Source organism: Augochlora pura, chromosome 6 (assembly GCF_028453695.1).
Source record: "Augochlora pura isolate Apur16 chromosome 6, APUR_v2.2.1, whole genome shotgun sequence".
NCBI classification, from domain to species: domain Eukaryota; kingdom Metazoa; phylum Arthropoda; class Insecta; order Hymenoptera; family Halictidae; genus Augochlora; species Augochlora pura.
This window is the reverse complement of record NC_135777.1, coordinates 7,929,588-7,956,319: the sequence shown is the minus strand read 5'-3', so window position 1 is coordinate 7,956,319 and position 26,732 is coordinate 7,929,588. Positions and strand designations below refer to the sequence as shown.

At 32.6% G+C, this 26,732-nt stretch overlaps 1 protein-coding gene across 6 annotated transcripts in view; it reads left to right on the top strand.

Moving 5' to 3' along the window:
- Positions 1–26,732, top strand: part of Gprk1 (G protein-coupled receptor kinase 1) — a 90,472-nt gene that overhangs the window by 37,213 nt on the left and 26,527 nt on the right. For 4 of the 6 annotated variants that reach the window (XM_078184035.1, XM_078184033.1, XM_078184032.1 and 1 more), the window contains exon 2: positions 12,396–12,472. The exons of the other annotated variants lie outside the window; for them this stretch is intronic. In XM_078184035.1, coding sequence (XP_078040161.1) covers positions 12,396–12,472 — 77 coding nt within the window. The remainder of the gene's footprint in view (positions 1–12,395; positions 12,473–26,732) is intronic. 6 annotated transcript variants of the gene reach the window in all.

The following is a 26,732-nucleotide window of genomic DNA, read 5'->3' as shown; positions in this document are numbered from 1 at the left end:
GATTGCAATAAAATTATTTCGTTCGTGCCTACATCATAATAAAAATTATGGAGAATCTAGATACATTTACTCTTATCGTTCTTATGAAACGACACACGTTATTTGCTTTTAAAACCCGGTTTTAGTGCTAATTACTAAGTTCGCATAATTAGGGTTCCCCTTTTTGATAAATATCGTATTCCTTGTGTAAATTTAGTCGGGTTTATTACGACATTTTTGTAAAACATTTTAAAATGGATATGATTTATTGTCAGGCGATCCAAAGTAGGACAAACATTGATAGCGTAATCGGAAATATCAAGCTTGAACAGAATGAGGTTACATTTTTAGGTATGAAACTTTTAGGATCACATAATGTGCTCACTTACTGGTATAGAAAATATAAAAGTTGAAAGTGCAAATTATTTAACACTTGAACGGCAGACCCTTCTGACAAAAATATAACCGAGTATGCGATGGATCATTTATAATTTTAATGATCAATTTTCCTCAAAACCGTGTGTGTCAGTTGTTAGTTTTAGTGTTAATGAAATGAGCATTTGATTTTATAATAATAATATAATATCGAAAGAGTATAACAACCAAACAACTGATATTTTTGACAAAAACATACCCGAGTATTCTTGGGACGAGTATTCTTTGCATTCGATGCAACTTTAACTATATTTTCAAAATAGTTTTCATGATTTACTTTAGTATCTCCATTTTACATGACTTATTTCATTTTACGCATACGAAATTGATTCTCTCACTCATACTGCAGTTTTATTGTTTCATTTCTCTAAATAAAACAAATTTTACAATGTACACCTGATTTTTGGACGTCATACAGCAACTTTCAAAGCAGAAATGTCGCATCAAAAAGATTAAACGGAGCTTTATGTTTACTCATTCAGTCGGCCGCTATACACGAAAATGTTTACAGAATTTTGTTCGCGAATCAATAGACAAATTAATTAAGAACCGATTAACTAGATTTATTTAGTTACAACGTTCCCATCCGAGGTTGAGAGCCAAAATTTGATGCAAAATATTTTTTTGAAATACTATTCAAGAGCCCGTCGTTGGCTCGATTCGATTTACGGGGAGCTTTAGTTCTTTTATTCCGCACCAGTAGCTTTTTGCGGTTTTGAATTACAAATGAAACTGGCCGATTTATTGGCGCTTAAGGTCAAACAAACAAAACAAGCTTTGATTGCAGTTTTCTCCATTATTTATCTGGACTTCTTATAAAGAAAGAAAACGATTTTTTAAAGGATTTTTGTGAAGAATTCATATTTCATTTTGAAGTATGAAAACAAATATGTGAATACTCAAACTATAATCTATTTGTATAACACAAATTTCGGAAATCAAATAAATGACATTTTATACAAATTACTGTGACCGAAAAAGAGTTATGCGCCACCCATTGTACACGTTAATGCGCATTTAATTTATATAATTGGGTCATTATGTATGGAACGCATAGATTTGATGGTAACATTACAATGTATGCATTTCATATTTATTGATCTAATATATACCAATTCTATTATGAAGAGTAAACAGATAAGAAGCTTATGAAAATAATGGAATGAAAATGTTTTTGGCTGTATGATAAACGTAAATTATTTATTGCATCAATTACTTATTAAATTAGTATTCGCATTAATTATTTATCACAGAACACTTCTCATGTTCGTTACAAACACAAGATTACTTCAAAAGATGTGTCTTTTTATTTACTCGTCAGTTGCAGTCATTTCAGTTTTGTAATGCTGTATTCACTTAAATTTTTTTAAGGCCTCCATTTTCCTCGTTTTTTCTCCTGTTTCCTTTCTGTATATATCACTTAACATATATCACTTTATCTTCTTATACCTGCGGTTTGTTTTTTATCTGACTTTTTATATTTATTTATGTTTTTATGAGACCCGGATATCTATAGGTAAATTAAACAGAATCGAACATTGAATAGATAATCTATAACCAATCTATGGAAAACGCGGTTAAACACGAATATTAAATCAGGGTGGATTAGGTGTACCTTATGGTTATGTTCAATAGGTGGAATTACCGCAGAATTATGTATAGTCCTCGCGCGACAAGAAGGCGCCTCCGTGTTTACATCCCCCATCTTACTAGCTGCACCACTGCCGCAAATATCCGTCGCTATTGGCTGGCAACGATTTTCGTCACAGTTTTCAGCGTTTCCGACTCGATCTGTGACCTGTAAATATTGTGTTGCTTGTTGATATATGAGAATTATCTATATATTAGGTTGGGGAAAAAGAAATCCATTGTTTTTTCGGTAGATATCTGTTTAAGTATCGATCAAACAATTTCAGACTTATGCTCGTTGGAAAGGTGACATTTCGCACTACAAAAATTCTTCTGTTTTTTGTTTGATACATTCAGTTGCGAGCTACAGGCTGTTCAAAATGGAAGTCAACATAGAGAAAATTCGGTACATTTTACAATTTTTCTCTCATAAAGGTGAAAATGCCAGTCAGGCGGCTGAAATTGTGAATGGTGTTTATAGTCCCGAGATTGTAACAACCATTTACCCGCAATTTTGGTTTCCTCGATTTCGTTCAGGTATTTTTGATGTTAAAGCTGCGGCTGTCGTAGAAAATGTTGACAAAATCACAGAAATGATCGAAGTTGACCGGCATGTTAGCAGTCGTAGCATCGCCCGGGAGCTAAAGATCGACCATGAAACGGTTTTAAACCATTTGCACAAAGTTGGATTTAAAAAGAAGCTCGATCTTTGGATGCCACATCAATTAACACAAAAAACAATGATGGCTCGAATTTCCATCTGTGATGCCTTGGCCAAACGGAATGAAATCGACCCTTTGCTTGAACGCATGGTGACTGGGGATGAAAAATGGATCACATGCGACAACATTGTGCGAAAACATTCTGGTCAAAGCCTGGTGAAACAGGTCAGACGGTGGCCGAACCAGGACTAACAGCCAAGAAGGTTCTGCTGTGCATTTGGTGGGACTGGAAAGGAATCATTTATTATGATTTGCTTCTATATGGCCAAACACTAAATTCGGATCTCTACTATCAACAAGTGAACCGTTTGAAGCTAGTGATTGACCAGAAACGGCCAGAATTGGCCAGCAGGTGAGGTGTTATGTGCCATCAAGGCAACGCCAGGCCACGCACGTCTATAGTGACTCGTCAGAAAATTCAGGAGCTTGGCTGGGACGTTTTGATGCATCCACCATATAGTTCAGACCTGGCACCAAGCGATTACCATGTTTAAAACTTCCTTAATGATAAGAAATTGTCATCGAGAGAAGATTGTGAAAGTCGATTACAAGAGTTTTTCGCTAATAGGGGCCAAGACTTCTACGAGCGAGGAATTATGAAGGTACCTTTAAAATGGCAACAAATTATACAACAAAACGTTGCATATTTGACTTGAATCTGATAATCGGAAACATGTTAAATAAAGTCTTAAAGTTCGCGTAAAAATAATGGATTTCTTTCTCTCTAACCTAATATTTCTATTTCGTCAGCTACAGGATATTCTTATTGAATTATATACATTTTTTTGACACAATAAATTAATTTCTACGCAATAGACAGGAATTCCGCGATAACGCCAACACCTACAGTAATACTGAGAGTACAAATTTGGAGGGATTTACAACAGATGACATAAATAGCATTAAATCGCATCGGATCATCTTGCACCTGTATCCATGTTGATTTCAAACCGTCTCCAAGGCACTGGTATGGCGTAAAAACAAGGAAATTGGGTTCCGTATGAGCTCGAGCCAAGAAACGTCGAACGCTGTTTTTTCACGTTCGAACAATTACCCCAAAGGCAAAATCGGAAGGGTTTTTTGCATCGAGTCGTGACGGGGGACAAAAAGTGGATCCACTACGACAACCCAAAGCGCAGAAAATCGTGGGGTAGGCCCGGTTATGCTTGAACTTCAACGGCAAAACCAAATATCCATGGCAAGAAGCTGATGCTGTGCATCTGGTGGGATCAGCTCGGAGTGATCTACTATAAGCTACTCCAGCCTAACGAAGCCATCACTGCGGAACGTTACCGACAACAATTGACGCAACTGAGCCGAGAATTGAAGCTCAAACGCCCCTAATATGCCAAAAGACATGATAAAGTGATCTTTCAACATGACAACGCTCAGCCACATGTTGCAAAAGTCCTCAAGGACACTTTGGTAGCGCTTCAATGAGATGTCCTAGCCCACCCGCCATATTCACCAGATATTGCTCTTTTCAAATATCACTTGTTCCGGTTGACGACTCGTGGTCTGGACTTCACTTCCTACGAAGAAGTGAACAATTGGATCGACTCAAAAAAACGAGAATTTTTTTCGACGCAACATTCGTATGGTGCCTGAAAGATGGAGAAAAGTCGTAGCTAACGATAAACAATACTTTGAATAAAATTAATTCTATCAATTTCTGTGAACAATGTTTCAAAGTTACAGAAAAATCGCTCAAAACTGATTTGTACGCCCAATAATTACCTTTACTCAACGCAGAGAAAAATTCGGTGAGAGACCTCTTTTTCCAATTTATAAATGAGAACGTCGCTGCCAAGTGTTCTCGTATTTCAATCAATCGGCTCACCCTGTATAATGGAACACTAAAATCAAAAGAAGTCTGCGGCTTTGTTGTCAAGCCTATCGAACGATCGAGTCGCAAATACTGCCATCTGGATACTGTATAATACAATGCTGGACGTCAATTTCAATCAACTACCGCACGATGGTTTAATTGTTTCTTCGGAGCGTATTAACAAATCGGCTGCTAATCCAACGTTCGCCGAAGTCTGGAAAATCGATGTGATTTTCCTAATGAGACCGAACTGAATGGGTTGTAATTTACCATTATTCGAGAAAGTAATCGATCCAATACCATTGACCTAGTATACGTATCTAGTGTAATTGTTTATAAAGTTCGAGAAACCAGACGTATGGCAAACAACAATTTGTATTATCTATTAAACTGTGTGTTTTAGATTTAGTCTTTTATATATTTTTGAATAATAGACAACAACAAACGCTATACATTTGAGCCAATATTTTAGCATATTTCTGGCATTAGATCTTGCGTTATTTATTTCGAATTATAATAAAAGAATGTTCGAACTTAAGCGAAATATTTTCGGTAGATTTGGAAGGATATAAAACGAATCGTATAAATTACAAGTTCTTTATAAATATTTTAGGAAATGTTGTAAAAAGATACTGCGGTACATTTCTGCGAATCTCACAAATTTTTATAAAATCTGCACACAATTGTCATTAGGAAATTAAACTTTTTAGTTTAAACGACAGTATTTCCAATCTAAAATTACAAGTTTTACCATATTTACGTTTCTATCATAGTTTTATTAGCTTCTATTGTCATTTATATTACATTATTCTATGCTCACCGCTATTAATTTAATTAATTCTCGAATGTTTTACAGTACATAAATCATTCGATGCATTAACCGTTCCTACTCTGCATTCGCTCTATATGCGCTAATGTTTGACGTAGTATAGAGTTTCCTTCTTGGAAGAGCAGAAACGGTAACAGCGCGCGCTTCATCATTTCTCTGTCATCGCGCGCTGTCGCATTACCTAAATCAAGAGATCCATTGAAATTTTATACATTGACAATCTCACAAATGCGATTGAACAATCTCTCTGGTGAACGTGCAGGTCATATTTAAATCAGCGCTAATTGTGCTCCGCCACGGAATAACGATAGAAATTCAATCTCATCGAATACTTCCATCTCAATTTAATATTATTTCCACTTACCGTTTTCATCGTTCTTTATGAAAATCATAAATTAATAGTCGTTTAACTGTCTGCTTTGAAACATTTTAATAACTTTCTGCAGCCGAGTTTATTATACCATCTATTCGATTTTATTGATCTTTTAATATCGTATTATGCAATACCGATAAACCTGCTTGAAAATAAAGCGCTTATTGCAATTAAGACCAATCAACATTGTTAAGACCTTTTGTTTAGTTACATGCAATTTCTGCAGAAGCTCGATTACCTGAACTAATCGAAAGGAAGTCGACGTTCGGATAATAAGGCAGTTACGAGTAGTTACTGTATTCTACTAGATTCGTATTGATTTGTAACATAAAGCTTGGTAAAATAGTATTTTAAATGATAAATAGCAAATAGATATTTTATTTTAGATCATTTTTTCAAATGAAATATTTTATCTGATCGAAGAAGCGTACTTTGAAAAATAAAATATGTTATTCGTTGTAAAATTTTTAACAAATTTTGAAGACAAAATTTTAGATAGTATTTCATTTGAAAAACATTGTAAATATTTGTGTCATAGTTCAGAATATTTTATTTATTTTAACACATCGTATAATTCCATTTTATTGAATCATAGTCCATTTATTTTGGCAATATAAAACGAAAGGAGTGCATTCTGTCTGCATTATAAATGTAGATAAATTGGTACTTTGTTACATGCGAGTAATTGTATTTAAAAAGTATCTTCATTTGTTTTTATGTTTTATGTTATTAGAATAAAGACTACTTTATTTCATGTTTTATATTATCAATGTAAAAAATTCATTTCCATGATTTAACTTTAGATGACTGAAGTAAACGATTTTATTTTACATTTTAAATTTTCAAAATTAAATATTTATTTCATGCTTTAGCCGTGGATTATTGAAATAAAATATTTTATCTTCTGAAATTTTATGACCCATTTGACGTACTAAACTACTATCTTAAATATCTTCTCTATAAATATTACTCAGTTTTGTTTGTAGAATAGATCCGGTTGAATCGTTTCAGATTGAATTGTTTACGCGTGGAATTGATTAAGAGTTTTCATATATGTCTTATGAAGTCATTCAGATTAATACGTCATCTTTACCTACTACATTCTTGCGAGCCTTATCACAACTGAATAATATTTGTAGAGAAAATATTTGAAATGCTATCTTAAATAATAGATTCTTTACAATTCAAATAAAATGGTACTTCGAGTAGAACATAAAATTTCAGTAGATAAAATATGTTATTTTAATAACCTAAAATGAAATAAAGTAGTTTTCATTTTAATAGCAGGTAATATAAAGTCGTATGCTTATCATAGTTTTTAATCTGAAAATAAATTGTGAAAATAATTTTAAATACAGTAAATTCTCTCCAAATGTTCCTCAGCTTGTAAACAAAAATGGACGAGTTGGAAAGATGAGATACAAATATTAGAGTCTCGCTGCTCGTTTTTATAGTCGTTAATTGTCAGTAATTGTAAAAATGCTGAAGGACAATTGTAGAGAATTTTTTGTACTCGCATATAACAAAGTGCATCTCTTATGCACATTTATAATGCAAAGAAAATATACTTCGTTCGTTTCAGGTTATTAAAATAAATTTTACACTATTATTTAATGAAATAAAATTCATTTATTCGTCCATAATAAATTAAAAAAATGAGATATTCCGAACTATAGTCCAAATATTTTCAGTGTTTTTCGAATAAAATACAATTTTTGAAATTTCATCTTAAAAATTTGTTGCAAGGAATAAAATATTTTACTTTTAAACAGATAAAATATTTCATTTTCAAGAAAACATGAATGATCTAAAATAAAATATCTATTTACTATTTGCCATTTAATATACTATTTTACCCAGCTCTGAGTCTAAGTTATTGAATAATTGCAGTATCGATGTAAAAAGATCATTTCTATTTAATAATTGTTTCAGAACATTTTGGTCTAAAACCAGCAAATTACTTACAACTGCTTCAACAATCACATATTATAGGAGGGACCACCCTAATTAGTCGGTAGGTTCATTCTTTTAAAAATAAAAAAAAAAGAGATCAGCAGATGGCCCATCCTATATGTATAATCATTTTCAATCGTGACAAGAAATAAGCATACGAGTGAGATAAATAAATTCAATCGTGACAAAAAATAACCATACGAGTGAGTTAAATAAATTCGATCGTGGCAAGAAATAGCCACACATGAATACATCTTCTATCGTTTGGAATTGCGCTTCATAATGCTGCCGGAAACACGTTATTGTTAATAATGAACGTGGGCCCAGTTTTTACAGCATCGTACTCAATACTCGAACAGTTTCATTCCAGTGGGAAACCGAGCTGTTTACGTCCATCATTTTGCATCGTTTAACGCGAATAATTTGCTGCCCAGTTTGAGGTAAATGAAATGTATCTGCACCTTACGTATGTAAAGTGGTCGTTTACTCTTGACCAGCGTATAAAATATGAATGCAGTATACGTTTTCCTACCTTCATTTTGTTTGCTTTCTACGCGTATTGATCACTCCACATATTGTTGAGCAGGTCATTGCCTCAAAGGGGGAGACACGAGTAAACCGTTAAAACAAGGATAATTGTCAACATCTTTTCTATAACGCAAAACATTGATGAAGCTTTTCGTCACATATATACAAGCTACTTTTTATTTTCTTCGATCAGCGTGCACTGTAGCATTTTAACAAAAAATAAAACGGATTTCTTTTTATAATAACACTACTTTTCCATAGTTGCGTCGATATATTTTTAAGATCATTCTTGTATGCGTTACATCATTCACGCCGGATGCAGCTTCTTTTAACGAGTTGTTTTAGAATTGATGTTGTTTTAGAAATGTGCAAAATTGATGAACATGTTTCGGAAGCATTTTAACATAAATCGTAGAAGAACATGTAACATTGTATACACGTCGTCTGCAACTAATAGGTGAAATCAAAGGATTGATATTTCCGTAAAATTCTTATGTTAATCATGCAATTAAAATAGTTTGAATAATTAATATTATAAATCAAGCATGAAGGTTTAGTTACAAATATGCTTTGAATCAACTCAATGGATTAATTATTTTTTTTTATTTATGCTGCGACCAATCTAAAACATAAATTTATTTTGAGAAAAATACGTTAATGTTTTTATTTCAGAGAAGTTAATATTTTTAGAGATCTACTTTCGTTTAATCGGTTCGACTGATTCAAAGCATGTACATATATGCGTAGGGTGTTCAAATGGCGAACATTAGAAGATCTGAAAGGGACAAATCTTACGGGTTTTTTTACAAGCAATGTAATTGTGTCTATAATTTATTTGAATGGTATTAATTATTTTATAAATGAAATGCTACGTATTTTTTATATAATATAATTGCGCGGCCCAAAACGAATTCATTCGTACATGACATAATGTTCTCCAGGGTCACACCAGCTCAAGTGGAAGCATTTATGCACGAAGGAATCATATTAAACATGTACCTACTTGAGTCGAGGTTGCAGTAAATGTCCAATATTCCAATAAAAAAAAAGGAATATTCAATATGATTTCTTTGTACATGAATTCCTCCGTTTGACCTTGCGTGACTTTAAAGGTTATTATGTCGTATACGAATTAAATCGTTTTGGGCACATACTTTCATATAATATAAAAAGATACATAGCATTCCATTTAAAAGATTAGAGGTGGTCACTTCTATTGTTAAGAAAATATCGCAAACAAAACGTTGCAGACATCGTTACATTACTTGTGAGAAAAAGATAGTATAACTTCCTCCTCTTTCATTTCTTTTGTAATATTTACTAGTTGCAAGAAAAACGCTGGCTAAATTTGACGTGAAAACTTTGTGTATATAAGGTGTCTACTTAAATTGAGATTGTAAAAAAGCAAACCGACACATGTTCTTTAGTATTTCGAGTGAAGAGTCGAATGACGCTACTATCTTTTTAATGCGTGGACGTTTTCAAACTTATTTCAAGGTCATCTTACGTTTTTTTTTTATCATAAACCTATATTTTTGATTTCAATGTCATATTCAGCATAAAAAATGCATGACTTTTGTTTGAAAAATTTTCTTGTAATATGTTCTCACGTGAAATAAAATCTCTTACAAATGAAAATAAGGTTAGCATTTTGATAGAAAAACAATATTATCCTTAATATGAACATGAAACATCAGCAAAATATCTTCAAAATATCTTGCAAAAAGATATTTCAAACAAGATTGTGCACTTTTTAACGTAGAACATGATTCCGAAATAAATAATGTAGGTTTATGATAAAAAAAAAATCAAGTTGATCTTAACATAACCTTGGAAACGTTAATGCATTGAAAATATAGTAGCGCCAGTTCGTTTTTCTTTTAAATCATAAGTTTGCGAAGTTTTTTACAATGTCAACTCAAATGCAACACGCTGTATAATTAAGTTCTTCATTGGGTGAACCTACTCAGTTCACAATATTAAGTATTCGAACTATGTTTATTGCACAATTTAAATAAAAATTGTACGCAAAAATCACTGCTTCGTATTCAGAGTCGTGTGTTATCATTCATTTTGCATTTTTTTGTTACAAAGAAAAACTCCGTTTTATTTCTGGTTAAAAAAAATGGCGCGTCGAGGTTCATGGATCACAATATTTATTATTTAAATAAGCGATGATAAAATGTAACGAAAAAATTTTCTTTATCTTGACATATCAAAGAATATTTATGGAAAGTGACGAAGAGAACCATCGATGTCTTAAAAAGAGAAGTTGCCGGGAATCATTCTAATTTTAATTATTTATTTGAATTTCCTAACTTAAAATTATAGAATTCGATTTGAAGTTTGTCAGAATTTTATTGTGGAATACGTGAAATTAAGAATTAATTAAAAGGAACGAATATCTGAACTTAACGTGACTACTTATATATGAGCCGTTCAGTGCACACATCGATTAACTTCACTTTTTGAAAAATCTTTAATTTAAGTGTCAAAGCACTTGGTCTAGTCGTAACTTTTTATATTTATAACTTTCCTGAATAATAAAGATTAATACCATTAAACGGCAAAATTTTTTTGGCCATTGAAAAATAAGTAATTTATTTCAGAAGCCATTTTGATTAACTCCATACTCTAATGTAATCGTTGTTTTGTTGCCATGCATCAATGCTTTTTTTTAAACAGCTGAAGATGCTTCCCCCTCTCAATATTACTGGTAATAAAATCGCATCCGCAAACAGATAAAAAAACTGTTTGTTTGGCCAGAAACTGAAGGATCAATCATTAACAGAAAAGTAACCGTCACAGGGTTTCCAGTATAAATTGGCTTAAAATACGCTGGATAGAGTTAGAAAGGTCCAAACCCCATCTCATACAATTCAAATGTGATTATAATGAAGATACAGAATTTAAAGCCATTAATTTAAGAAAATCTGAATTAGGTAGACCGCAAAGTTTGAAAAATATAGGTCAGTCTTTATTATATCCTAAAGGTAGAACTGTGACAAGGGAAAAATGAAGAGACATGATGGATCTGCTAAAATACATTCCTTTCGTTGAACATGATTACTATAAAAACTTGACAACAAATCGAAATGACGAATCCTCGCATACAGCTGATGAAGAAGACATTATTTGTAATATTCCTGATGAATTAATCACAAATAATATATTGTAACAGAACTGTCAACATTCATTTTTATGGAGAAGCTGTAATCAAAATATATAATAACTAACTTTTTCTATAATAAAAAACTTAAAAATTTAAAGACTGAATTTAACTTTACTGCTTTTTTCAGTTGCCAAATTGATTAACTCCACCAGTCACATAAAAACTGTAACATTACTGACGATTATTTTTTGGCTATTCTTTCTTGCTAATTTTATACACCGTTAAATGAAAGCTATGTCTGTATTTATGCATTCTAGATTATATACGTGAATCTATATTATAATAGAAATTTTAAAAAACAATGTACATCATTTCATCGCGTTTCTCGACTTTTTGTTTTATGGAGTTAATCGATGTGTGCATTGAACGGCTCATCTATAACACACAATAGAAATATGTACTAATATTACGGACAAAATCAAACCACGTGTTACGCGTACGACTGCTAGCTCAAGAAGAAGGAAGAATCGCATTTAGGGAACAAAAGGCTCGCTACAACTGATCAACGCACGCGCGCATACTAATTGTACAACGGCATGGGCCAGTGCTGTGCCCAAAAATAACTAGATGGTGCTGATTACACTAGAAATTGACCTATTTTTAACAAAGTTCGTATCAATTAGGATCGAAAATCCAAGTACAAATTAGGTCGTTAGAAATGTTTCGTCAAATTCCAAGTAAAAGCGAACTCAGATTAGAAAGCCCATTACTGCCCTTTTCCTCTGGAGTACAATTTCTCTTGTTGAACGCTATTTCGACGATAATTCACCGTCTAAAAACTCGTTGGCCGGCATGCTGCTGTCCAGAAATGTGTGCCCTTAAAAAATTGCTGTACAGTCTTATTGCGTGTTAAGTAAGGTTTTATTGAAAATTCTCTAACTTTTCATATTCTACGAGCTGACTTCCAGTATCTAATGGTTACATTCGCGTTCTTCTTTCTGTTGCAGTGTCAGAAGCGTAATGCACAAATATCTGGAAAAGAAGAAGGAAGTAACCTTCGATAAAATATTCAATCAAATGTTTGGTGAGACATTTTTAAGTATACTTAATTCCTAGGCGTAAACTGTTAAGAGATGGTATCTGTTCAGATTGTCAGAAATCGAGTCCTTTCGTTGGCTATCGACTTTTTAATGAGTCTCGTGCAGACATCGTGACTGTTAGAAGAGAAACTTTTAAAGTTATTGCATAAGAATTAATGTCATCAATTTTAGTGATATTTATGAGGAATTTATTAAAAAATTGTAATTAAACCGCAGATTTGATGCACTTATGACAGAAATGAGTAATTGAAGTATAAAATTGTGAAGACATGAAAAAAAATCATTTATTTTTATTCAATTTCTGTTCCGCACAACCGTCTTGGAAACGCGTTGTGTTGCATAAAGATTCGCAGTCTATCGATAATGAATAATGACGCCGAAACGTTATCAGTAACTAAGGAAATTATTTTTCATCGCTAAAGATTACGAATAACCAAAATAAATTCTGATCACCGATAATGGTTACACTATTAAAATTTCTGAGAGATACAGGCTTAATAAACCAAATATAAGGTCTAGTTAAATAGAAGGTCGCTAATAGCCTTGCAGCTGATGCGACGTAAAACCTCTAAGAAAAGAAAAAAATGGTTACACGAATTGCATTAATTACGCTACATTTTTTCGTTAGAGGTGGTTATTGTAGTAAAAAATTTTAATCATTCATACCGATTATCCTGAACGCTTAGACGATCACACCAAAAGCTAAAACAGCTTCATATAATTGCCGTATTTCATTCAGTTAAATAAAAATTTCAACGAAAATTTGTGTAGCATCGATTCAACACATTCAACCTCTTCAACATTCGCACACCGTGGAAATCGCAATGAAATTAAGAAGTTATAATGTCAATTAATACGAAAATTTCGCCATTTAGTCATCAAACGATTTCATTTAAAACGGAGAGATCTCCCCGTTGATTAAATATTAACAAAATTCATCGTAACGAATGGCGTTAATTGTTATGTGGTAATTTTGACAATCCCTCTTGTAACAGTTATGATGTCTGCTTTTGCATACGAAGAACGGGAATCTGTTGGAAATGATAGTACATTGTATATTCGTGTGGAAAGCTCGCGGGTGTTAGTTTACAATTGTCGAACACTGGATTCGCGTCTATTAGCGGATCGTTTAGGAGAAATAATAGCAAGGCGAGCATGGGCAACGAGCGCCCTTTGCCCAGAGAGAGAGTTCTGGATTACCCATAGGGGCAACGCTTCGGGGTGAATGACGTCAAAGAGATAGAAGACTGTTTATTTTGCTGTTTCTGGTGTAAAGAGTCCTTAGTAGGCTTTCGTCGCTCTCGATTCCAACGGAGCCGGGCTAGTGGCCCACGGGGCAATCTCCTTCCATGCCTGAATACAGTGAAAGATGTGTGTCACCTCTTTCGAAATAAGAAAATCGATGCACAGTGGGCTGCGAATGACTTTAGAAAACATCGCGAAAGAAATCAGCATTTAACGTTCGCGAAATTTTATTCCACAGAGCAGACTACGTCGATAAAATTCACAAGTCGTTTCTGTCACGATTCAACTTCTTTCAGTTAGTTTTATGAATAGTTTATTTATTATTAACACTTTGCCGTTCGCACGTCTCGCAGAAATTTATTCGCTCGACGCCGGCGTCACTGATTCAGATTACTTCACTTGTCGCATTTATCGGGAAATTATAAATCCCCAAGTGTAACTAATCTCATCGTTAGTTCTCATGAGTTTTCTGTCTTGTCCACCAATTTTCATGAAATTTCGAAAATATACATATGTAAATAAATGTAAAATTTATTTGTCTTGTACATTTGCCCGTTACACCACTGTGGTAACGCCAGACGGCATACAGTTAATTGCGTATTAAATTTATTAACTCATTAAAATAAATCTGTAATGCCTTTTTCAAGTTTTGTTAAATTACAGTTTTATTTAAATAAATACCGATATATGTATAAATTATAACGTTACTATAAATTAGTAAGGAAATTTTTATTTTTGTTGACGATTTTGTCATTTGTCCAAAGTTCGTACTGTGGCAGAGCAACCTCTGCCCATTCCTAAATCAAGCATTGCATCAAATTTTATTTTGTTAGTTCGAGTAAAATCAAGGATAAAAAATAACAGAAATGCGACATGATCAATAAGATTTCAGTTTTTGGTTGGAAATAACAATTACAATTGAACTAAAAATTAGGTTCGTTATTCATAATTATTACTAATAAAGGGAATCTTATTTCGGTAATTTAGAATAATTTTTTATGGAGGATATAGTGATTGCGTTCCACCTTAGTCTTTCTTGTAAACTACATGTTGTACAAGAACAGGTCTTGAACGAAAGGTGTTTAATACACAAAGGAACAATATCGGTAACACTTAATCTTTTGATATTTCTTTTTTTTATCAAAATATAAAAGTCTATAATTTAAGTCCTTGCATTGTTTGTAATGGATGACATTTTCAACATCTCTTGCATTAAAAATCAACTAAAAATGATTTCATATTCTGTATCTAATAGACTTTCCACTGACATGATTAAATGTTGCACATTGTAGTTAAAAAATACAAGGTTACTTTCTAATTTTCATAAAAAGGGAAAGCAATACAAAATTAATTGACGCCGTGTATGTCCCTCCCTATACCAAACAATTTTCATTCGAAATATTATGTTATACATCATGTAGTGTATAAGAAAAATCAAGATGCAAGAGTTAAATGACTCATGTTGTACATTCCAGTTACTTGTAACAGTTATCGGCGAGGGAAATTCTGTTTTAGTTGCTCATGGTAGTTATCAGTGACGCAAACTTTCTGTTGGTTATCAATAACGGATTTCGGCGAGGAAAATTTATTTGAATCATTCATAAAAGTTATCAACAAGACAAATTGTATTTGATGATGTAGGAATGTACAATAATAAGTTCATTTAAATTAGAAAACTATAGATTGGAATAATTAACAGAAGAATAACGAAACTGAGGACACGACAATTCGATAACTCTTAGATTTCTTTATTCCTCGACTTCAGAACAACTCTGGGCTCCCTTTCAAAAGATGAAAACCGATAGCTGATTTTTCTTGTTAAGATGTTCCCATCGCAACAACGAACACTGCTCGCTTCCTTTGACGTCGCACTTCTTGGTCCCTACAATGTCTTAAAAGCTGCATTGTCCTTATATTCTGCCGGTCGCTTTATATTACGATACTATAATAATGCTGTCACGAATTGTTTCGCATTCGACCAAAATGATTTCCACTATTCGCACTAAAGCAGAGCTACTGTTGCCTTAACCCTATCGTTACGGGTGCCGACTATAGTCAGCGTCCGTACGACTTGGACGGGTATCGACTATAATCGGCATATAGTGCTATATAAATGTAATATAAAATACAATAGAATAGAATACATTAAAATAGAACAGAATACATTACGATACAATATTATATAATATAATATAATTTAAGACTGTAAAGGACCCGTTTCGTGACGTCACTCTAGCAGAGCAGTCTGCCGTAACGAAAGGGTTCAGAAACGAGAAAATAAGGGAAAACACAATATTGTGTTAACATACGTACATATACACATCGCCGCATAATAACTAGATTGTGGATTTTATGCACTTATGGGAGTAATGAATCAATCAGATGCGAAATAGCAGACATTTATACGGTTTGAAAATATTATTGCATCACTGTGAATTCATTAGGATGATTAAGGATTTAACGATGGTTAGACCTTTGCACTCGAGTGGCGTCTCCGAGGCGACGCTAAAAATTGCTACACTATTATCGAAAGAATTTTCACATTACTTAAATCCTCTGTAGTCGACAAATTGTCAAATAGTACATTATTTTCTATATTTATATAATTATTTTTTATAAGCATACACGTTCAATCTCACACATACCAAATAAAAATAAACTGATCAAAATAAAATACGTCGAAACAAACGTCTTCATTTTAAGAACAATCTCGAGTGCAAGAGGTTAAATGTTTATGTAATTTCTACATCTTGCATTTAATGAAGACAATTTTTATTTTGCATACAAATCTGCAGCCCGGTAATAACTCAGTTAATGTTATGAAATGAAAACCATTTACAACAAATATATTATTTTTGCCATAATACTGAGCTTTATTAACACAAAATACCACTTTTTGTTTCGTAACTTTTTTCAATACTCTCACACATTGTGGTCATATGACATTTTTTAATTGTTTGCATTACAGTATCGTGTCGGACATGTTATGAAAATTTCGAACAGAATTTATAAAACAATGAACGTAGTGAATTCCTTCCAAAATAGAATACAATTCTATTTCTTCCTTACCAATATTCTATCGTTAAATTCAACACTAAACATATCGAAAGTGTAAAATAGTCGGTCTCGCATCTTTTGTTTTTAAATTATATAGAGTCTTCTGTCGAAAGTGATTCTTGATCGAAGCGTGTTTTACAATAAACATGGTAATAGGTCTAAATTAATACCGTTTTAACACCGTCAAAATCGGCGACATATAATCAATACAATACTATTATACACATTAAAATTTTTTATAGACTACAAATAATATAATTAGTTATATTAAACAAAATGTCATTTGAATCTACAATACTTCTTTTAGTCAGAAAACAAGTGAACGTCGCTTTTAAAGAAGTGATAGGCACAAGGGGTTAAGTTGAGCATGACTTTAATGTACGATCAACGCAAGTCGACAGTCGAAAACATATTTTTATTTAGCTGCTGTTTCTTTCAATGAATACAGACAAGATTTGTTTCGCCTTAAATCCTCGATCTGCTGATAAATCGGTAACGTAGAAAGTAAAAAAATATATAATCGCAGTCAGATTTGTAGAAAAGAAATGACTGCTGGTATAAATGATTGATGATTGTGAACAAAATATTTTAAATTCCCTTAATTTTACTTGATGTATCAAAAATAGTAAATTTAAATTATTGCACAACGTTGTCTACTGCTTTATAGTGCTTACGCGACAAGAAAGTACTTTGTTGTTTATCTTCCCCCTCTTACTAACTGCTCTAATGCCACAGTTATTGGTTACTATTCATCGAACTTGATCTTCGTCAGCGTTTTCGGCCAATAGCGACGATATCTGCGGCAGTAAGAGGGGAAATGTAAACATAAAGGCGCCTTCTTGTCGCGCGTGGAGTATAGTTTGAATGTGAAATTCATACCGCGTCTAAGCGCGACGTTGATTATGATACTGAAATATTTTGGAATAAAACGAAGGCTGTCAGATAATTGAATCAAATGAAAACGAATAAAAAAGTTGATCAAGGGAAAGCGATCACGAAATTGAATCAGACAAAACAGATCGGAACATTTTCAAAATAAAGAATTCTGCACCCTGTATTTATTCATTCGCAATTAAATGCTCTTTAAATTTTACTAGGATTTTCTCTTTCAATCATTCTGTTCTCGAATATATTCGAAATAAAGTTTTTGCAAGACATTAAACGCTTTTATTAGGAGAACATAAAGTACTTGTCCCGTAATAAAATTGCCAGGCGCACGCAAGATAATGGCCTATAATAAACTTGCCAAGCACAACGCACGAGGAGTAAGTGGCGTATTGCGCTGTCATTTATGCTTTACGGTTATTTAGATTTCATATTTCGCTGCCACAATAGTTAATATTCGATCGACGTTCTTAGTGGTACATAAATTAAGAATGCGCAAGGGATATCGTCGAATAAATGCCATTCTGAATTTGTCCCCTGACTTCGCACCATTTTGTTGTCAGCTAAATTGCGGATCTTCGTGTAAAATCAAAATTTGCATCAATTGCAAAACGTGGGTGTCGAATAATTTAATACTTATTATTAATTCGTTTAAGAGTTGTCAAAGTATAATTCCCCGATTTCTTATAGTCTCATGAATGACAAAAAAAGCATTAAAAAACGAGAGTTTTTTTGTTCTTTTCGCGAGCTCAAGTAACAGCCATTATACGCTAAGCTAGACTTTTAGACATTTCAAAAATTCAGGTTATTTAGTCCAGTTTTACAAATATTATTACCTATTTTGAAGGTGTTCGAATACTTTTTTTCCAGAGGTTTTACATTTTAACCCGTTTTCTATACTTTTAACATTATACATTTTTAAGGACCCAAACGATCATGGCATTGTCAGAAGTATCTTAAAACATGCTACAGTGATTTTCTATGTCTTTACCATTCTGTTTCGTTCACTCATTTTTGCAATGAATGCAGAAAATCAGCGGTCTACTTATCGGGATCAAGTTATGGTGATCGTGAATATTTTATTATTCTACTACTTATAGGTTGATGGCGAGATATTAATTTTTTTTTAACAAAACCGTTATATTCGGACTGCGGATTTTATACATTTATAACAGAAGGGAATGAATCAAATGCGAACCAGTAAAATTAATTGAAGAATTTTAGAGTACTGACGTATTATGTTTAATTAATTAAGATAATTGAGACGCGAATAAATGTCCAGGCAGCTTGTAGATTTGCATTTCATATAATTTGCATTATCTATAAAGATCCGTAAGGCTACTGAATTCCTGAATTATTTTTCGTTTTTTTGAATCGAGTAACACATTCAGGTGAACGATGAAATGTTTGATTGATGCCGCAATCGTGTAGCCTTAACTTTCCGATGACAAAATTTGCGACCTCGTCGACACTAGATAATTTTTGGTTGTTCAACTATTTTGAAAGTATGTTCAGTATAGGTTGTTTGCCTATTTTGAAAGTATTATGTAATCATATTGATGAATTATTAAAATTGTTATCACTCGAATGCATATAACTTCGAAGGTAATCTAAGGAGAATGCGTTGGGAGATTATTGAAAATAATGATGACATAGTGATTCTCACAAGATAACCATTTGAAAATGGTATTCCTGGTACGAAAGAGGCATCTTCGAACAATCACTCTCTGAGACAAGTAGTAAACATGTTGTCTTCATCATGCTCGGGTCTAGAAATTCCGATTCTTTGAAATATCATTATTTATGAACATGAGACTACAAGAAATTCGAAAATTATACTTTGATAGCTTCCAAATAACTATATTCAAACATGTAACATTTTTATTCGACATCTTCTTATTTGTTTATTCGACAACCACGAATAATAATTTATTCTTAAAAATTCATTCGAATAAGAATTTGTTCACGCAGAAATTCATACGGAAAATATTTGGTTCGAATAAAAATAGTCCAAGTAAATAAGTACATGAAGTATTTTTTTCTGTACTTCATCGATTTACTTCTAACATATCCCTTTTTTTCAAAGGTCACGTCGAAAGTTTGTTACTTTGGGTACTAAATGATCTTTCTACCAGTACGAAAAAGGCATTAACAATTTTAATGTCACATTTATGTAGAAACAAAAATTGTAGACATTTATTCCCATTACTATTCGAATAATTTTACAATTTCTTCCGAATAACTTATTCGAATAATTTTACAATTTCTTCGGAATAACTTATTCGAATAATTTTACGATCTATTCCGGATAACTTATTCAAATAAAGGATTATGCCGACAATTTTTACCAATGAAGAATTATTCGAATAAATGGATAAATAAAATGAAGAAACGCATAATCGTTATGCGATTAAAATATTCTACCAAAAAGAATTTGTTGGGATAATTATGTTGGATAAATATTTATTCGTTGCAATTGGAATAATGTCCAACTGTGTGATACGTATAGATTTGCTATTTTTTTTTAAATATTTTTCTAAAATACGCGATTTCTATTTTCGTAATGTTTGCTATGAACGCAGAAGTTGTTCAGACTGAAATTGCTATTCTATTGCACTTGAATGGAACACACACGAACTTTCGCTCTAAAGCGAAGTTTCTTTATCGATCCGATTCTGCTTAAAATATAATTCGCTTAAATATAATGTTTATCGGATTCCAATATAGCAAGTTTTTTTTTTATTTTAGATGCGCAACTAGTCTACTTCGCGTGACGGTCTGCTTCTTTTTTTCTTCCTACAATAGAACGCGAACTGAACTACGAACATACGCGCGCATCAGCTCCGTTATTTCCGTCACTGTTCGTCTTAATTACCGTCAACGGTACTCATCTTCGTTTCTATACTATCAAACATCTCGCAAATATATTTTCCATGAGTTATCATGCTTACGTTTCGTTTGATTCTTCGACATCGGATTTTCTCGTTTATTCGTCCATTATTTCGCAGACAGAAAAGAATAAAATTCTAAAAAAATTTTACGGATATTATTAAATATCGGATAAATTTATTTATTTAAAGGTTTATTGAATAACGTAAGATTCTAGATATATTTTCATGGATAATTCTTGGGGGGTGATTATACATAAAAATAAAAAATAAATTGTGTAGTTGTGACCAATTAAATAATTAAAGTAATTTATTAAACAATTTCAAGGAGGAATTTTGAAATTGGTGAAATATTTTTCGTGCTCAATTCGAGAACAATAGAAACAATGTCTAGCTACTACTAATACTATAATTACACATTGTTCGTTGTTTTTAAAGTGTCTCTCGGTAGCAATAATGATACTTTTATTTGTGTTACGCTAGAAAACATAATGCAGTTATCATTCAGAATGGAAGAACGAGCGACGATGTATATGTTCAACTGAAGGAACTAATGTTTACAATTTGTCGAATTCAAGGATTGTTTTGTGTACAAATTTCGATCGTTCGAATACTTTTGTGACGTTCGTTTAGCTGGTGTTTGGCTACAAATCTTTCATAAGTATTGTTCACGTTATTGTAGACGCTTGAAATTTAACATGCATAACCGTGATACTAGTATGTTACTACAGGAATAAAAATATTTTGTAATTCGTAACGAGTCTTACATTTATTTCGCGACAAACTTTTTGTTTTAGAGCGTTCGAATACTTTCGTGACTCACTGTACGTAACTGAATTCCTTGTGCATCATAAACAACCAGAACAATGTGTTGAAGCCTTTTACGTAGATGGCATTGACAGAATGTCGTGAAACTATGAAAACTGTTGGGAAACATTACAATCGTTATTGAATCACCGCGTAGATGGACGTGACCACTCGATGGAGACAGGACAATTAAACTCGCAATGGACATACTCACGAGTAGAGTGGACATCAATTAATATCGTACATTATACAGAGTGGCCCACCTAAAATTTACCAGCTGAACGTCTCTTTCAATTGTGATGTTACAAACAAATGTTTTACATGAAATTTGCCTAATACCAGAAGACGAATACGACGCAACGAGTAGTTTTTTTCCAAGACCATTCCGCAGTTGTCAAAGTTATCGATGGTGACGTGCATTTAAACGCTTATCTTTTCTATTGCATCATTAAACTATATTCGGACATGTTTAATCACTTAATCTTGAAATTAAACAGAATGTGTAACGATTGTCTATTGATATTTCAAGATTTAGAGACGCGATGTAATAAGAAGGTATGGACTTGTATGCAAATCAACACCGATGACCATGAAAAAGTTATATTTTCTGTCGTATTCGTTTTTTGATACCAGTCTTTTATACGCAAAGTTCTTGGTAACGTTACTATTGGAGGAGATATTTAGGTGAAGATACGAGTAAAAACTAGATAATGATTATTAAATACTAAGCTTGTCTGTTTTTTAGCTGACATAACTTAATAGGTAATATATTTGCAAAAATGAAGAACTCCGAGTTGACGAGATGGGTAATTAATCGTTCTGTTAGTAAGATAGGTTAAATAGCTTAAGTACAACATTGTGGACATTAGACGAACTTACGGATGCTAATACATTATTTTCAACTAATTATAATCATTAAAAAAGGAAAGACATTTTCATTTAACTCCTGCTCTTTACGATTTACGTAGAAAATTATTACTTTTCATACAAATCCGCAGTATAAATAACCACACCGATATCCTATGTGCAGTAACATTGTTCTAAAATCTTTAAATTAAATAATTAATATTAATATTATTATTTAAATATTATTTAATATTAATATTAAACAAATCATTTGAAAAATTAACGAATTTTAAGTTTGGAAGCGTTCCATTTTAACTTTCAGATACCAGTTTCAGAACATTTTTTTCAGTTTCAATTTATTTACAAAGGAAAAACGTAAACATCAAATTACATTCCTGACGATTAACTTCGCAATTTTTATCTCTTATAAAGATCAGCGATGCAGTAGTTACAAATTAGACATTACACGTGTTTGTATCTGAAATACGTCATGGTATAAAAATTTATGTACGTTCATTCGCAAAAAACGTTAATGATTCACACGGTCTTTCTCAAGTGTTGAGCTTATTATCACTCCGAAGCAAATACAGTAATCCTTGAATGTACAAAGGTTTCGTTTGAAAACGTCCCATCATACCTGAGAATGACGCGTAATTTTACTTGTAATTATGACGTTCACCTGTCCAGTGAATGAACACTTCAAAGTACATGTTCGTTTAAATGAACATTCGCAAGTCGTTGCTTAATACCAGGGATGACATTAAGTTAGCACATCGCTGAACACAATTCTGACATTTTTTTATGGTTACAGCTTCCTTAAAAAGTGCAGTATAAGATCTTCTAAAAAATTTATCAAACAATGGATAAGCAACATTTTTAACGAATGATAATATTGTTTAATATTGTAGCGAATTATATTGTGAACGCACCCTTAATACGTTACGTAGCAAATATCAATTTCGAGGAGTCCTATAATATCAAAATAGCCATTTAATTTCGGAAACCGCAACTAGAAAGATGAAGTTCCCCGCAGGAAATATTAATTCAATTCTTTGGTATTTTAAAAATTCGAGTAAGATTCAGTTTGTTGAAGATATTTCAATAAAAATAAATTTTAAAAGCTAATGTAATGATTTCAAGTACAAGTTTTATCTTCAACGTATGGGTACTTTGTTAAGTCAACTAATAATTAAACGGATGGTATGTGAAACAAGTTTTAAGCATACACAAAGCGGCATCTATCGATGTATACATATAGAGTGTCCCAAAAACTTCTAACAATTCGAAAATGGGGGCTACCTGAGTTCATTTGAAGTAACTTTGTCCTTTCCAAAAATCTTCTCCCAGGCATCATTAACGAGTTATTAAGAAGAAAACACTGACCAATGAGAAGCGAGTATCACTGACACGAGGAGGCTTAGCCAATGAGCGAAACTTAGCTTTGACCACTCATCGGCTCGACGGCCTCGTGCCAGCGGAGATCGCATCTTATTGGCCAATGTGTTTTGTTAATAACTCGTTAATGATGCTTCGGAGAAAATGTTTGTAAAAGAAAAAGTTGCTTGAAATGACCTCAGGTATCTCCCATTTGCGGATTGCTAGATATTTTAAATTTAATCTGAAAAAGATATCATAAACGTAACTTTATCATACAATGTAGGAAATGTTAAAAAGGCATTCGCTCATTATGTCATATCGTAGTAAAAATTTCACTAACGAGAAAGCTCTAAATTACAAGGAAACTGTGTGCTCTTTGTTAGCATTTTAAAGTCATTTCATGTCCAACTGTTACGTCACGCGTTCGAGCTTCCACGCGCAAGTTTCAACGGTCCGTCGTTTCCTTTGATACGCATCGTTTTCAATCCTTTCGAACCGGTCTTAAACCCGCGCGCGATGCATCGTGCTTGACAGTTGTTAATCCGATCGAACAGGCAAAGCAAAATCAGTAGCAAATATTTAAACTCGTTCGCTTCGAATCTTGCGTAACAATAAGTTGACAATAGCTTTTTTTATCCCCTGATATATTAGTTTGACCAGGACGTACGTTCGGTTTTTAATTATAAATATAAAGCTTTCTCTTGTACAGAGTGATCTTGCAAACCGTTGGCTCATAATGAAGAATGTTTCAAATAAAAGTTGAATAACCTGCTGGGTCACTTCCTATAAATTTGTTTATAAATTTCATTAAATAAATTTCAGTTTTAATTAATATTATAACATTGATTTTATAAAATGAAATCACTTTATTATGTAATTTTTATACATATATATCACTTTTACGTTTCATTTTTTTTAATTATAGAAACTGAAAATATCTTCTAAACCAACGCTCTCGTGCAATAAATGGCTTAGAGTTAAACTTTATCTTTTAACTTTACTTTATTTTGATGTACACCAGAGATTTTTGGCTCTTTTATGTATATTTCCGTAGATTTTATTTAGGAAACTTCAAAAATTGAAGTCCCAAGGTGCGAACCATTGGTTCAAAAGTTATACGTGTTCAAAGCTGGACATAACTTTAAGGATTAGCCAAAATGGCTACTCATCAATTTATGCTGTCGTCTAACGGCGTCACTCATGGAATTATGTATGTACATACATCTCTGGACGGAATACATACGCAACAATGTAGTGTCGCGCTAACTTGTCAAAAACCTTTAAAATTCGTCAACTTTGAACGCGTATAACTTTTGAATCAATGATTTGCACACCTTGGGAATCGAATTCGTTGTGTTTTCCCTACAAAATCCACGGGAATATACATAAAAGTGGCAAATAGCAGATCTAGACGAGTCATTTCGACCACAAGCCACAAGCTCCACTACTACTACTTCATCTACAGTGCTACACATACATGGGCAGCCCCGTGTGGAGCATCGAAGAAACAATGCCATATCGTTTCTCGTGACGTGTGATTGTGCGCGGGATATCTGAAGAACTCTATTTGTTTCACGAGCCGCCACTCACCCAGGCCTGTCTTAAAGTCAAGATTAGCCTAACTTAATACTTTTACTGGTGTAACAAAAAAGTATGTGATTCCATTCTAAAAAATGAAATTGCTCTTCACGTCTTCTTTACGCGATGACCTAGAAAAATCTTACTAATACCGGATTATGTGTTCCTTGTAACTATTCCACTTTAACTTGAAACATTTTTTGGTATTATCAACGATTTCCAAGATGATCGATTTATATGAATCACCCTATTTCAGTAAATGTCATTATTCAATTATGCGTACAGTGGGCCGCATTAATATTCGGACACCATCGTATTTGAGAAATTTTTACTCCGTATCTTTACTGTTTGTTGAATTAATGAGTTTATAGGTTCTTAATAAGTCAGAACACTTACTTTAGGTTCTACAAACATAAGTTTTATTTAGATAATTTGTATAGTTTTATTATTAATTGATATTAAATGAACTACCATATTTGTATACTTTTATAATAGAAGTAATAGAAAATAATATTTCCTTTTAAAGAGACAGGGTGTCTCAGCTAGAGATTGTTACCTACAATGGTGTGAATAATTATAAACGCAAAGGAACTTTGTGTATTTACTGATATTGAAACGAAAGTAAAGAAAGAGAACTACATATATTTATATATTTCTATTTTTTGCTATTACTGATATAGGGATATGCATATATGGTGTTTTGTTAAGTTTTTTTTTTTAAGTACGTATAAAGATGTTAAAGTTACTTCGAGCCGGTAATTATTTTGTGGCAAAAGCATTACTTGTCAAACTATTATCTCCTTTAAACAAACAAAACGAAATTAGTTGCATTTTGACCAACTGTATATAATTTCAGTTCATCGTCGCCACTTTCAACGTTATTAAATATAATATTCATTGATTTTTTTTCTTATTTGCCATACTGGAGTTATGAAGAATTCGGAAAAAATACAGATTTCAGACTCTAGTTTGATATAATGAATAACAGAAGATTAAATGGAAACTCATGCATGTAGGCAGTCAGCCGTGGAATATAGCAACAGAGCACTTAGTAACATGTCATCAATGTTAGTTTTCTTATTTCAAAAGTAACAATTTCTTTTCCTACGACTACATACATAACATTTTCTTGAACAGATTAAAGGTACAGTTGGTTAAAAGAATAAATGCAGATTATTTGTGCCCTTATGTTATAAATTAAGAATGATTTGCATTGTCTACTTAGCGGAACCCTCGAGTGCAAAGAGTTAATATTCAGACATTTTTTTTAAATAGAATCAGTTTTTTAAAACCGGACTAAACAATTTGATTTTTTGTTAGACGATAGAGAGACTAGTATATTAGACAGTGAGTAAACTACTTTGTTGTTATTTTGCTATTACTTGGAGTGACAGAAAACAATTGAAAAAAGTCTCGCTGTTTAATCTATTTATGCGAGCCTAAAACGCAAATAGAAGAAATATGCGTTTTGGTAAAACTGGTAAAACTGGAGATTTCTCACACTTATTGGTCGAAAGTGTTAAAGTCGGGATCATTCAAGCTTTCTGCTGTTGTTGATACT